Below are 14,561 nucleotides of genomic sequence, written 5' to 3'. Positions count from 1 at the left end.
CCTGCACTGAACTTACTCTCTCAGATATACTGGCTTAGATTTTTTCTTTTTCTTTTTTCGAACATTTAGAGCAAGAAACCCCATTAAGGGAGTGATGTGTTTCAGGCCTAAGAAAGATAATTGAAGGCTGTGACCCTTCACAATGCTGTCAATTTTTATTTCTTTTGCTTTTCTCGACCAAACAAAACAATTGCACAATTTATCATTACTTTTGAAGCACCCCTTGTTCTTAAATGTAAATTATTGTTTTGTTTTTTTTGTCTTTTTGTGTCTTATTGCAGTTCCTCTACACGCTGGCACTCTGTCTTATTTTGGAGCTCTTGGGCGGAATTGTGGCGCTGCTGTTCAGGAACAGAGTAGGTCTCAGTTTCTCACTTTGGGTACAGTTGGTTTGAAATGCGCTCAATGAAAGTAGTGTGTATGACAAGTATGATTTCAAGACTGCTTTTTATACTCCTGTTCAAGCTAAAATCTGCCGGCAACACTTTTTAGGGTTACAAATGTATCAGACAAGTATTTCAACGATTGGGATGTATGTATAGTTATCTCTCTTTTTATGTAATGCATTGCTGCTGGACCTACACAACTCTGTTACTTGGCCACATGTAAAACGCATTATATACCTTTATACCGTTACCATTCCTACATCAAACAGTGAACCCCTTTTAAGACTGCCAGTAATAAATTAGAATGTACTTTTTTGATAGTGTAAATTCAATAGTTTGCAAATACCATAATTATGGATGCACTACCATATAGTATGTACATTAAAATATATATCCTGTGATTAATATTCTGTAAACATCTAATATGTTAACAACTTACTGAAAATATATTGGATATGCAAACAATTTTTACACTTTTTACTGTTACCTTTTTAGAACAATTAATTAATTAATTTATTTATTTTGCATTTATTGCAAAAACTGCCACTGGATCAGCCAGCAAGTGTGAATATTCATTACATAGTTCAGATATGTTCTAGTAAAAGTTCCTCTAAGCATAATGGAGCAAAACCTCATTGTAAAATTAAGCTTCATTGTAGCAAAGTGACTGATGTTAAATGTTTGTCATTCAGCTGGTTCTTCAGGAGCCACAATTTTGATTTGGAACAGGTTTTTTGCTCCTATTTTATCCAGGCTTGGAGCAGAATTGAGTGGCTTGCACAGCCCCTAATGAGAGCACAAGATTATTTTCTACTAGACCACCAGGAAAACAAACATAGGATGAATACTCTCTAAATTTAATAGTTTTTAATGTTGGGCTGATTTCAGACTTTAATGGCCTTATAATGGTTTTTACCGTAGCTATTGTTAAAAAGATAAATGAAAAAAGTAATCCTTGCTTGTAATAAGAGTTTGGACTGGAAATGACAATGTTTTCTTTATCAGACAGTGGATCTTCTTAATAAAAATGTTCGTAAAGGCATGGTGAATTACTACGATGATCTAGACTTCAAAAACATCATGGATTTTGTTCAAAGAAAGGTAAGTGTTCGAGAGTTAACATTTTTATTTCAAGAAATCTAAAGTTCAATTCATGTGTTAATTCCATATGATTACTTTTAAGACATTATCACTGCAAGTTCTAAAGAGATATTCATAGATTGCAAATCATATAATGGCTGAATTAACACCACCTCTTAGCTCACCTGTCTTTAACATGTTCTAAAACTTCATTGAGAGATTAAAGAAAGAAAAATTGAGAGAAAAATTACACCCTGTGTAGACTTGTACTGTATCTTAAATGCACAACAGCTGCTAAAATGCACGAACGCTGCAATAGCAGATGTAATTTAGTATAATAAAGACCAAATAAGAAAACAGCTGATGCAGGCAATAAACATCACAGTCAAGTTAATGTTTGATCTTAATGGTTTCTGTAATCGGTTTCGGTGATTGGTGCAATAGGTATAGTGTCAAGGGATACAGCCACCTTACCGTATGTGAAGCAATGCCTCTAGCGGTCACGATTTGGACAGTTATATTCTGCTTGTTAATTCAATTCTCTATAATTTGGGTTTTAATAAAACTGGACTGCACATTCTTTGATTGTGTCTGTTGTTTTTTAATGAAGTGTCTACTTTCTTATTCCCAATGGGCAGGTGTGAATGAAGGCTTCTATTACAGCCAATTGGAGACACACTTGATAGTTTATTAGAGACTAAGATCAACCTATTAAATGAGGGAAATCAGGTTCTGCTTCATTGTAATGAAGGCCTGCAGCCACACCTGCTCTTTTCAAATAAGATTAAAATCCCCTGTAGTAGATGTTCATGTTTACACTGGGGTACATGTCTGCTAATCATAAAAGCTTTCTTGACAGCTGAAGGACAAGTTTCTTGATAGATTTAATAAGTACATGTTTAAACTGATTGATTTATATTGGAGTTCCTGAGTGACCAAAGAAAATTATTAGGGTATTTGGTAATGTACCATGTAGTCTGGATGATCACAAGTTTGAATTATTGCCATGTGACAGGCATCTATAAAGTTCAATAAAGCAAGAAATGTTTTAATCTTGTCAATCACAGTAAAACTGGCAATTCACTGAAGTCTCAAAACTCATGTATATGGAAGGGGGAAGGTAGATCATTGCCCTTTGATTTAGCCTGACAGCAATTTGAAAAGATGCTGTATATTGGTTTCATATTTTGGAGGATGCTCCCTGGTAGGTGTCTGTCAAGGGATAGGTTTTTGGAAATTACCCAAGACCAAATTAGAGAGGAAATGGTGGGATCCATTTAAAGATGGAAAGATAGACAGACTAATTTCCATTTCCTCCACTGTATCTCGAACCCCCTGAAATGCCATTAAGTTTGGCAAGCCTTGTCTATTTGAAAGGAAATTAATTTAAATGTCATTTAATGATTTGGTATTGTTCAGTATACGAATATAAGCTAACAATTAGTTGGACTTTCCTTTTTGAATACATTAGACAACTTTTTAAAAAAGTTAATATGGCAGTGTTTGAATTGTGCCAGTCACTGCTGATATTAATTCATTAGACGCATCATCTGTAGCATCTAGATCAAACCTATGATTTTTCTTAACCAAGTCCTTAGTAAACATTGTTCTTAGCATGACTTTAAAGTAGACTTGGGCACAAGGAAAAAATCAGATTTTTTTTTTGTGAATATGGACTTCCTGATAGAGGCTACCAGATTAAGAGTTGATTTCTTCAGCGTTTCTATCCTGTAGACTAAAGGTTTTTAATAACATGCTTCCACATCCTGTGTAAATAAAGAAGTACTGAAGTGACATTTATTGCACTCTATATTTTTTGACTATTTTTATTTTATTTTGAGTACATCTCTGATTGATTGCATCAGTCCTAATACCACACGCAAGTCTACATCCCGCTAGCTAGTAAAGGCTGCTTGTAAGACCTATTTCAGTCTAATGTGTGTGAGCAAACCTTAATGTACACAGCAGAAATGTCCACACAGTATGTTTATCCTTGCTTGAAGTAGGTTCCTGATAGCAGCATTGTGCATTCATAAAATCCTGAAATAGTTATTTGAATGCCAACAGCCTGAGCTCTTGCACTTTGTCTGCTTACTGGCTGTGGTGTGCAAATCTGTATGCACCGTATTTGCTGTGATCTTTTAGTCGTTCACAATTTATTCTAAGATAGTAACCCTTGTTTGAATAAAGAGTGATGTATTATTTCAGAATTTACGAGAAAAAAAAAAAATGTTGTTGCTAGTGGTTTATATAATCATTGCCTCTCATGTCTGATGCCTGTCAGCAGTCACATTATGCACATTTGTCCTTTTTAAAGGGCTTCAAATTAAGCATTTTGACATTTCCACCTGTCTGATCTGTATTCAAACACACACTGCACACACAAACAGCAGTGTAATGTCTCTTTGGCAGTAAATCAGGGTGGTTTATAAATTCTTTACAGCAAGGTTTAGGCTGCGGTATGGAGTTGTTCACTATTTTGAAATGCCAACCAAGAAAGTAAACAGCAGTCCTCTCTGTGCTTCACTTAGTCTTCCCCTCTTGATATCAATTTACAAGCATCTAGCTGAAGACAGCAGTTAATGGCAATTTGTAATCTGTCAAAGCGTTGGGAATCAGTCAGACAAGCTCTCAATATGTGTCTTATGAAAATGCTGATAAGTTACTTCATTACAAAACATTATAGCTTTGTCACATCCATCATTTATATTATGTTAAGTAGGGCTGGGCCCCATGACAATAACAATGTTATAGTGATAAATTATGGCATTGTTCTCTTCTAATGGTATTGCAAGTTTCATCAGTAATAGCACTGATTTACTCATAGATTGTTACTTGTGTATTAACTTATCCTTGTTAAATGCTTACACTTTGCAGATAATGAGTATCTTAGAATTTAGCTTTTTATACTAGCTAGTATGAAGTACCAGGTTTTTGCCGGTAAACGTACATTTTGTGATATAATATTTGTTTAGTAGATATTGTTCAAATATGAAATCTGATTGGTAATAGGATACATTTTTTCTGCTCTGTCAGTAGTTCCAGCTGCAAGGCAAATATCTTATTTTGTCATTCACTTTAATTATGTATTCTGTAGGTGTTTTTTCTGTAAAGTCTTCAATGTGGTCATTTACAGTGCATCCAGAAAATATTTACACCACTTGACTTATCACATTTTGTTATGTTACAGCCTGATTCCAAAATGGATTACACTCATTATTTTCCTTAAAATTCTACAAACAATCTCCCATAATGACAACGTGAAGGAATGTGTTGGAAATCTTTGCAAATTTAAGAAAAATAAAAAACGAAAACAATTCATACATACATAAGTATTCACAGCCTTTGTTCAATACTTTGTTGAAGCACCTTTGGCTCCAATTACAGCCTCAAGTCTTTTTGAGTACGACGCTACAAGCTTAGCACACGTGGGCAGTTTCAACGATTCTTCTTTGCATAACCTCTCCAGCTATATCAAGTTGGATGGAGGGCTCTGGCTGGTTCAATTAATGACATTCAAAGAATTGTCCTGTAGCCACTCCTTTGTTTTTTTTTGGCTGTGTTCAGGGTCGTTGTCCTGTTGCAAGATAAACCGTTGGACCAGTTTGAGGTTCAGAGCAGGTTTTCAATCAATGATCTCTCTGTACGTTGCTGCATTCATCTTTCCCACGATACTGACTAGTCTCCCAGTTCCTACCACTAAAAAACATCCCCACAGTATGATGCTGCCACCACCATGCTTCACTGTAGGAATGGTATTGACCAGGTGAAAAGTGGTGCCTGGTTTTCTCCAGACATGACATTTGGCATTCAGGCCAAAGAGTGCAATCTTTTCTTATTATACCAGACGCTTTTCTTTCTCATGGTCTGAGAGGTGCCTTTTGACAAACTCCAGTGCCTTTTACTGATGAGTGGCTTCCGTCTGGCCACTCTACCATACAGGCCTGAAGGCCCTTCTCCCCCAGTCATTCAGTTTGCCTGGACAACCTGCTCCAGGAAGAGTCCTGGTGGTTCCAAACATTTTTCATTTACGGATGATTAAAGAGACTGTGCTCATTGGGACCTGCAATGCTGAAGAAATGTTTCTTCCTTCCCCAGGTTTGTGCCTTGATACAATCCTCTCTTCCGAGGTCTACAGACAATTGCTTGGGTTGTGCATTGACATGCACTGTTAACTGTGGGACCTTATTTAGACAGGTGTGTGCCTTTCTAGATCATGTCCAATCAACTGAATTTACCACAGGTGGACTCCAATCAAGTTGTAGAAACATCTCCTCAAGGGTGATCAGTGAAAACAGGATGCACCTGAACTTTGAGTGTCATTGCAATGGCTGTGAATACTTGTGAATTTGATTGATTTTTGTTTTTTTTATTTTTTTATAAATTTGCAAAGATTTCAAACAAACTTTTTTCATGTTGTTATTACAGGGTATTGATTGTAGAATTTTAAGGAAAATAATGGATTAAATTCATTTTGCAATAAGGCTGTAACATAACAAAATGTGAAAAATATTGCTGTGAATACTTTCTGGAGCACTGTACATTTATAAGGACAGAGGACTTTTTGCCTTGCGGATTGTTTTTAATATTAGAAGCTGTTGTTTTTGGGCGGAATACTTTTCAAATAGAGGTTGGGGGAGCGGCCAATGAATGGTTTATATATGTTATAACCAACTTTGCAGACATGGAAGTTTAAACCGATTAAAATATGTTGTTTTTCAATTTATTATTTTTTCTTTTTTGTTAATTGTAGAAAAAAGAAAGTCTTTGGGGATTGGCATTCTAAGAAAATAATGACTGATGCAATGGTCTGTTTTCCAAGGTTGTATGTTCTGATGTGTTTTATTGAATGACCTTTACCTCAGATGGATGATGATGATGGTTGTGGTGATGGTTCTAGTATTAGTAGGTTTTGTAGTAGTTGTATTTTTGTATTATTAATATCAGTTTTAATATTGATAATGCTGCTGCTGTTAATTTTTTTACATTTATTATTATGTGCCAAAGCAGAGACTTTGTATTTAGTTAGACAAGATCTACTGATTGCTCAAATAATTGCCTCTAGATATATAATTTTTTTTTAGATATTATTGGGCCTGGCATCTGAATCAAATGCTCTATGGAATGAGAGAGAACTAATATCTATTCATTTATTTCCCCCTGAAAACTTTGGCTCACTAATGAATACAAAGCAGCAGAGATAATTCATTTCACCTTTCATATATCATGCCATGTTGACCCAGGTTCATTTCAACCAGACAATCTTACCGGCTGCTCATTACAGTGAAGTGTTGAGTTGTCTGATGTGTTCTGTCAGTGTAATAATCCCTTAGCATCTAACACTGGAGCACAGAACGGTATCATTGTAGGGATTCAAATAGGTCTGGATAATCAAATTAACAGTCCATTGTCTTTGTACTATTAGAATATTTAGATTCATGGTGTATTTAATTAATTAATTTATAACATGCTGTCTCAGGTTTTAATCAGAAATATTTCATTTATGTTTTTGCTTCACCTCTAGTTCAAATGCTGTGGTGGGACGGAGTATACAGACTGGTCGGTGAACATGTACCATAAATGCTCAGCCCCAGGACCTCTGGCCTGTGGAGTGCCTTATACATGCTGTACTACTATGGTTTGTCTTGGGTTTTTTTTGTTTGTTTGTTTTTTACTAGCTTTTAAAGATTTAAATGTTGTTGTTGACTTCTGTACAGATTTTGTTAGTGATGAAGAATTGCAACCATTTTCACAGCATATGTAATCATCAAATTCTGTTACTTTTTTGTTTTATGTCTTCACTAAGATTATGAAATAGGAACTAGTTTTGTCCGTTTTAGTTAAAATCAATAGCCAGAATATTAGAAGTACATGTTAATATGATTATATGAGAGTAGTTGGATTTTGCAATGAAAGTTGGTTGTTTTTAAAATAGGGGAAGTATGCGTGTGTAATCGTGAAGTAGTATATACATAATATCTCGGTATATGTTTGTGGGTTTTTTGTGTTATCTATTGGTCTGGCTTCTTGTTTAGTTCTCAGTGTTTCTTCAAATGCAAATTCTCAATTTCTCCAAAACTGCTAACTTGGTAAAACAGAAATAATTAAACAGTCTTCTCATTTATTTACAATATTTAAAAAAAAACTAAAATAACAGGGTTTAAGAAACTCCTCCCATTAATACACAGTATGGAAGCACATAGAACCATTCAACACAGGAAGTAGTCTTGAGGGTTTTTTTTTTTTTAGAGAGCTAAGAGCTTTAGCATTTCCAAGTTCTGGATTGTTGCTCACAAAACATTCCTTATTTGGTGCTGCTTTAGCGACAAACTTTTTATTTTATTGCTGTTAGCCTTTAGCAGTTTTCCTTCATGATAACCATCTTTCCTTTCAATTGATCCGAAGTAAATTTAAGTTAGTGTTATACTTGTTTAATGGTTCTATAACTGCATCCTGATGGAAAACATTGTTTCCATAATTTTCCATTGCCTATTAGGGTTCTTTTTTTTTTTTTTTTTTTTTTTTTTTTCCAACAAAATTTAATCTTATGTGAATAATGAATGTGGATTATTATAAATTTTTTGTTAATTATCTTAATGTATCCAAGCGATTTCTTGAATCTTTTGGACAAATAACCCTTACAGAACAGAAATTTGTAATATATATACATATAGGAATACTATACATTATACAAACAATAACTATAATAATATTTCAGGATATGTTGATTTTAGAAAAATATATGGACAAAAGTTTTGAGACAGTGTTTCTATGTGGTTGTTCTGCAAACTGTTACTATAAAGTACCATTTACCATTCAAGTGGAACATCTTAACAGAAAAGTGGGGGGTATTATAGCAGCAACCAGGGATTAAATATGGAATGGGATGTAAAAAAAAGCATATACAAATCGTTTGGCCAGGTGTCCAGAAACCTTTGTCCATATATTGTATTTTAAATGCTATATTACTACCTAAAGTAGTTGTGTATACAGTTTGTATCTGTATACATTGTGTATATAATGTCAATTTATGTTTACCCAATGTGTTTAAATACTGTTTTGCTAAATGCACTGTGTGGCCGAAAGAACTGCTTTTGTTTTTGTGGGAAGGCTTTCCGCTTAATTTTGGAGTGCAGCTGTGCACATTTGTGTTCAATCAGTCACCAGTGCATTATTGAAATCACTGATGTCTGTGGTGCAGTCAGTGTTTTGGGTTTGTCACATTGGTGTACAAAAGGGTACTTCAATCCTGGCAAATCTGGTCTGCATTGTGCCCCTATTGTTTACAGGAACATTGTTCTGGAATAGGTTTGTTATCTTTGATTTAGTGAGGGGAAATTGTAATGAAGAGAAATTGCTACAGTCTAGACAATTGTGTGCTTCCAACTTTGTGGTAAGAGTTTTTGAAGAACCAAATATAGGTGTGATTTGTCAGGTGTTCACAAATATATACTCTTAGCAGTAACTTTAATATGACTAACTGTGCATTCATGCAGTTACATTAAATAACATTTGACATTAACATTTAATCTTTGGGAATTAGTAAGGTCTTGGCAGTAGTAAGGATGCTGGTACCAGATGACCTGGTTTGAATATTTCAGAGAACATTTGATCTGAGATTATTTTTTTTAATGCATAACAGTCTCAGAATGGAGATGACAGAATGTTGTAGAACACGTTTGTTGACATGCTTGTTGATAAGAGAAAGCAGAGTTATAACAGTTAGACTGGCTTTGTTATGCATTCTGCTCAATGTAGTTGCAAAGATTGGTTATTTGAGTTAGGGAACTAGTCTGACCATTTTCTCTGACTTCTCTCATTAACAAGGTGTTTCCATCTAGACAACTTCCATTCCGACTCTAGATTACCCTATTTATTCAAGGTCCAGATATGTTGTTATGAATCATGCTTATAACACTTCTTTAACACTTTTTACTATTAATAGTTTACCAATTCTATTTTTGAAAGCATTCTTGCTTTACAGCATTTTTCACACGTGCCTAAAACTTTTGCACAGTACTGGATTTTTTCAGTTGCTCAAATTTCAACAAATCGATTTCTGCAGCATTTTCAAACCAAATCCATGTTTTCCATTCTTAAGGTGTACATGTCAACATCCAAACAGAAGTCTAACACAAATGTTGTCTAGTGAAACGTTTTTGAGGTCTCTTTTTAAAGAGCACTGTGGGAAAAGTGTAAGAAGAATTCCTCACCTGCATCTGAGAGTTTCCTCTTAACAGTTAACTCGAAATCTTTTTTGGACAGACACAGAGGCTTAGTGCTTCATTTGCAAGTCAAACTTCTGTACATAATTTGAAGAAATGAAGCAGGTTTTCTTCTTAGTTGTTAATTTGCACACATTATTTCTTTTCGCTTTACCTTTGTAGAACTCTGTAGGATTAGCGGGTATCTCCTGAATGTGGTTGCGGTGAAAGAGTTTATGCTAATGCATTAATTGAAATTCTTAAAAGCTCAATAATGTGAAATTAATTGACTGAAAATCATTAATTTATCATTTAATGACATTAAAAGAATGTGCCAGTGTTATCATAAGAGAGGTTTTAAGAATATACTGGTATAAGGGAGGATATAAAGGTGTAAATAGTGACCTAATAACTGTTCTATCTGTGTATAAATTGTAAAACAGATGTTTAAAAAAAGGGTTTTCATCAGCATTAGCACAGTACAGTATCAGCAGCAAGTAAAATTTTTTGTCATGTCTCTGCTAATGTACTTTTCATTTGTTTTTCAGCCAAATGAAGTTACAAATACATTGTGTGGATACAAAGCCCTTGAAAAAGATGTAAGTCTGATGACTCTCATGTCTGATAATACTGACTCACAATTACCCATATCTCTTACAGTCAAATGAAAACCACAATGCAGTTTTTTTTTTTCAATCGATTTGTATTTACAGATACAATTTAACATAAATTTCAAAGGTTTATATGTATGCCAGTTTAGTAGGCTCTAGTGCTTTTGTCACTTGTGTTATTGAGTTTATTGCATACTAGTGGATGTGTAAATGGCTGTTTTAAATGGTAAATGTTTCCTTCCTGTTTGTGAATTATCAGAGATTAGAGCTCACAAACACCATCAATGTGCGAGGATGCACTGACGCTGTCTTTCTCTGGTTAATGGATAACTACAAGACCATGGCTGGAATCCTACTTGGTATATTAGTTCCGCAGGTAAGATTTACAATATACAAAAACGTAATAAAAAGAATACATTATTTGCTTAATTCTCTTATTTGAATGCAGAACTTGTCATTGAAATACTTCATATTCCAACTTGTTGTTATTATTGGTGGTATATTATTACCACTTGTTTCTATTGGTGGTGTTTTTTTGTTTTTGTTATAACAGTAAAACCCTATTGTACAAGCAACTAATAGTACGAGTAAAAGGAGATATGAGAGACCTTTTTACCCTATTTTGTGAGCAGATTTCAACGGCACGAGCAAACCCACGCTGCCGTTTCCCCGCTTTCGGCCGAGGGTAGCATCAGTCACTTAGTTGATGTATCGCTCGGTCGCTCTTGTTGTTTAGTGCAGCAAAAACTTAGTGTTATATTTTTATTTCACTAAAAATCTTAAAAAATGTCTGGGAAAACGAAAGTAAATAGAATTACCATTGAAACCAAAAAGGAAATAGTCAAAAAAGTATGAGCGTTTCACACTCGCAATCAATCACTACCACACGAGTAATTGTTAAATTATGTTTACGGTACGGTAATTTGCGGTGTATTTGTTTGTTAAAATAGGCTATAAATACTTTTTAAGTGCAGAAATAAGCGATCGAATGAGATCTCGGAACGGATTCAATCGCTTTTACATTCATTCTTATGGGGAAAATCAGTTTGAACGTACGAGCAAATGGACCTACGAGCAATTTCCAAGAACGAATTATGCTCATCCAACGGGGTTTTACTGTACTCATGCTCAACATAACAAGTCAGAATTGCAAATGGACCATAGATATGTTCTACTTATTTGAAGACATTACAGTCCAATTGGCAATGACAGAAAACTACTAATTCTAACCACTCGATCATATCTGTCTCATGAATAAATTGAATTCACCTGACTTCTGACAGATGGAAAAAATTAAAGTCTTCTGGACTTCACTGATCATAAAAAAGGCAAACAAAGAAATTCAGAAATGCAGAATTGTCCTTCTCTCAATTTTTCCTGAGCAGAAAGATGAATTTTTTTAACGGAACTCAGGACAAGGGAAATCAGGCCAAGTACAGATTCTGAAAGATTAGATATCGAACAAACTTCTGTATTTTTTATTTATTTTTTTGTCAAACAGCTGTGCAAAAAGTTTATGCAATCAGTGGCTAAAGAGCTATTTTATGGTAACTTAGTGATTACAGTTTTGACCAGAGGAATGCAAGTTCAGTATAGACTCTTATAAACACTGATATGAATCTCTCCCATGTTTTCCAAATAGCTGTTACACCCAGTTCCCCCAAACCTATCAGAGTAATGAAAACATTTTATAATGATGTATAATGTGTTCCTCTTATTTATTATTTCAGTGTAGGTTTCTAAAACTCGGTAAAATGTATAACATCAAAATAAATGTCTTTATTTGGAATGAAGTTTAAACTAAAAGCGGCGGAACATATTGTAGTTGTTTAAACGTATTTACTTTGGATCAAATTAGCTAATGGGTTCAAAGGTTTATCAAAATAGTTTTCTGAGTTCCTCACAAACATAAATGCACTTTATTTAAAATTTGTTTAAAATTCCAAACATCAGACTTTCAGCATTTTACTTGCTTGATAAATCCTTGAAATGATATTCTAGTCTATTAAGTCTATTTTATTATTGCAGATTATACCACACTTCTTGACGTTAATTGATCAGTGTTAATTAAATTTGTGATTGCAGCTCAGATAGTAGTGCTGCTGTAATCAAAATTGAAAAAAATGTACCTTGTTCTATGTCATTTCTATTTTACACACATTTCTATAGTAACAGCTTGTGAACAGGGACTCCTGTGGCAGTCTAAGTGTATAATGTAGGGCTAACATTAAGTAAGCACTAACATTAGTTACATGAAAATATATTAATTCAACGTGAGTAAGATTTGGCACAAGGCATAAGCTGAATGCCAAAAAACCCAACCGCAATCCCATAATCGGAATATAATAATTGGAAAATAATCCATTTTTGGTTGGTAAAGCCTTTGTGTCTGACCACCTCATGGTGGATTATTTCTAAAATAAATGAATAAATAAATTACCTCTGAATATTAAAAAAGAAAATATTTTTAGATCCATGGTGTCAATGCTCCAGTACAATATATCATAATTGAGTATCACAGAATGTGTAATAGCATGCAAACTTTTCACTCTATTCATGGTTGTGCCACAGAGGCTGATTAGGCAAAGCTGAATGCGTTGAAGAAAAGACATTTTGAAAGGCTGTTGTGCTTTCATGCAAATTCATTGTTCATAGCAGCAGCAGTGCAGAATAAAACTGACAGGCAGTAAGCTCTAATATTTCACTCACTTTTCAGTTCATTAAACCAACTGAACAGGCAAACATAAAAGGAACGTTTTTCTTTGCTTTACTATCAACTGTATTGTTTTAATAAACTGATTAATATTGACATTTTTCTAAGGCAGCATTGTAGAAAGGCACATCCTTACTTTTCTGCATTTAAATAACTGGTGTTGTAGTGTAATTATGCTTGATAGCTTATTTGTGGAAAATAATGATTTGGCTGTCTGTTCAGTGATTATGCCTTAATACTGTTGTATCTTCTTTGTCTCATTGTGTCAATAACATTCAAAGAAATAACACATCAGCCTGTTTGGGAGAAATCATTTTTAGCATTTCATGCACTTTTTTATTTTTGGTTGCACACTTCTTTATTTTCACATCTCTATTTCCTCTTTTTTTTTTAGCATGTAATGCTGGCACGAGGTTTTAGACATAGCCAGCTCAGTAACTTCTCATAACAAGTGATTATCTTCACCATGTGAAGCAAAAGTCGTTCTGTTTTTATGCTGCTATTTTACACTTTGGACTTTGTATGTATTAAGCACTTAGTAAATAAGCCAAGCAACAGCTAAAACTCTTAGTGATTACGTTATCACACACCGACACTGAACATTTTATCGTAAATGCTTGACAAAAAACACTTTGAGACATGAATACAAACCTGATGCTCAGATCTGTAAATGCAAAGTAGCTACACATATTGGTACACATATTTGTGACAGTTTTTTAGTACATGACATTTGCTAAAGTATGTTATAATAAACAGAACAGTTAAGTAGATCATATCTTTAGAAACGTAAATATTAAATGTAAAAAAAACAAACACTTACATATACATCTGTATTACCCAAATGGGGTCTAACGAATGTAAACTATATAATCAAATGTTTCCATTTATTTAATTTTTTAAATAAATGTAATTTATGCCAATTTAATTAATTACTCAATTTAATCATTACAATAAATAGAATATTGCATTAATTAGATTTATTCTATTAAATTTTTAATAAAGAATTGTATATATTATTTAACCGAACAAGCATTTTATGTAAAATTATTAAAAAAAAATGTAAACTGTTGTTCACAAATTTTAATAATATTGACCTGTGTTGAGAAAAAAAACGACAATTTTATGTTTTGCATTTCTTCCCCCTAACCGTACTGAAATTGGACCGAACAGATATTTAAAAACCATGAATTTTGTGTACCATTACACACCAAAGTAAAACTGTTGTATTCTCCTTTTGGTACAAATATTATCATTTTATTATTAGCTGCTGTAGCTGATCTCTTTTTCTAAAACACCAGAACAGTTTGTTCTTACTAGATGGCTGTAGGTTTAGGTGTTGTCTGCTGCTGTTCATCTCCGTAGGCTAGAATGTGAGAAGCTGTGTGATATTGCAGACTGGCACTTTGTTATTGAGGATGCTAGTCATGTTCAACTCATTTTATTATAAAATTAAAAAAAAAAATTGCTGGATGAACATTAATGGGTAGTAAATCACATTCTACTTTGAGCACTCTCAAAGATGAGCCAAATGTAAAATTTGATGTTTGGTTTCTTGTCTTTATCATTA

At 33.8% G+C, this 14,561-nt stretch overlaps 1 protein-coding gene across 1 annotated transcript in view; it reads left to right on the top strand.

The window, feature by feature from the left end:
* Nucleotides 1-14,561, top strand: part of tspan15 (tetraspanin 15) — a 35,719-nt gene that overhangs the window by 14,263 nt on the left and 6,895 nt on the right. Inside the window, exons 2-6 of the mRNA XM_083538527.1 lie at nt 282-356; nt 1,392-1,487; nt 6,991-7,104; nt 10,219-10,269; nt 10,541-10,657. Of these exons, the coding sequence (XP_083394653.1) occupies nt 282-356; nt 1,392-1,487; nt 6,991-7,104; nt 10,219-10,269; nt 10,541-10,657 (453 nt within the window). The remainder of the gene's footprint in view (nt 1-281; nt 357-1,391; nt 1,488-6,990; nt 7,105-10,218; nt 10,270-10,540; nt 10,658-14,561) is intronic.

Source organism: Silurus aristotelis (genome assembly GCF_946808225.1).
Source record: "Silurus aristotelis genome assembly, chromosome: 4".
Classification (NCBI taxonomy): Eukaryota; Metazoa; Chordata; class Actinopteri; order Siluriformes; family Siluridae; genus Silurus; species Silurus aristotelis.
This window is presented reverse-complemented; position numbering and strand designations above follow the sequence as displayed.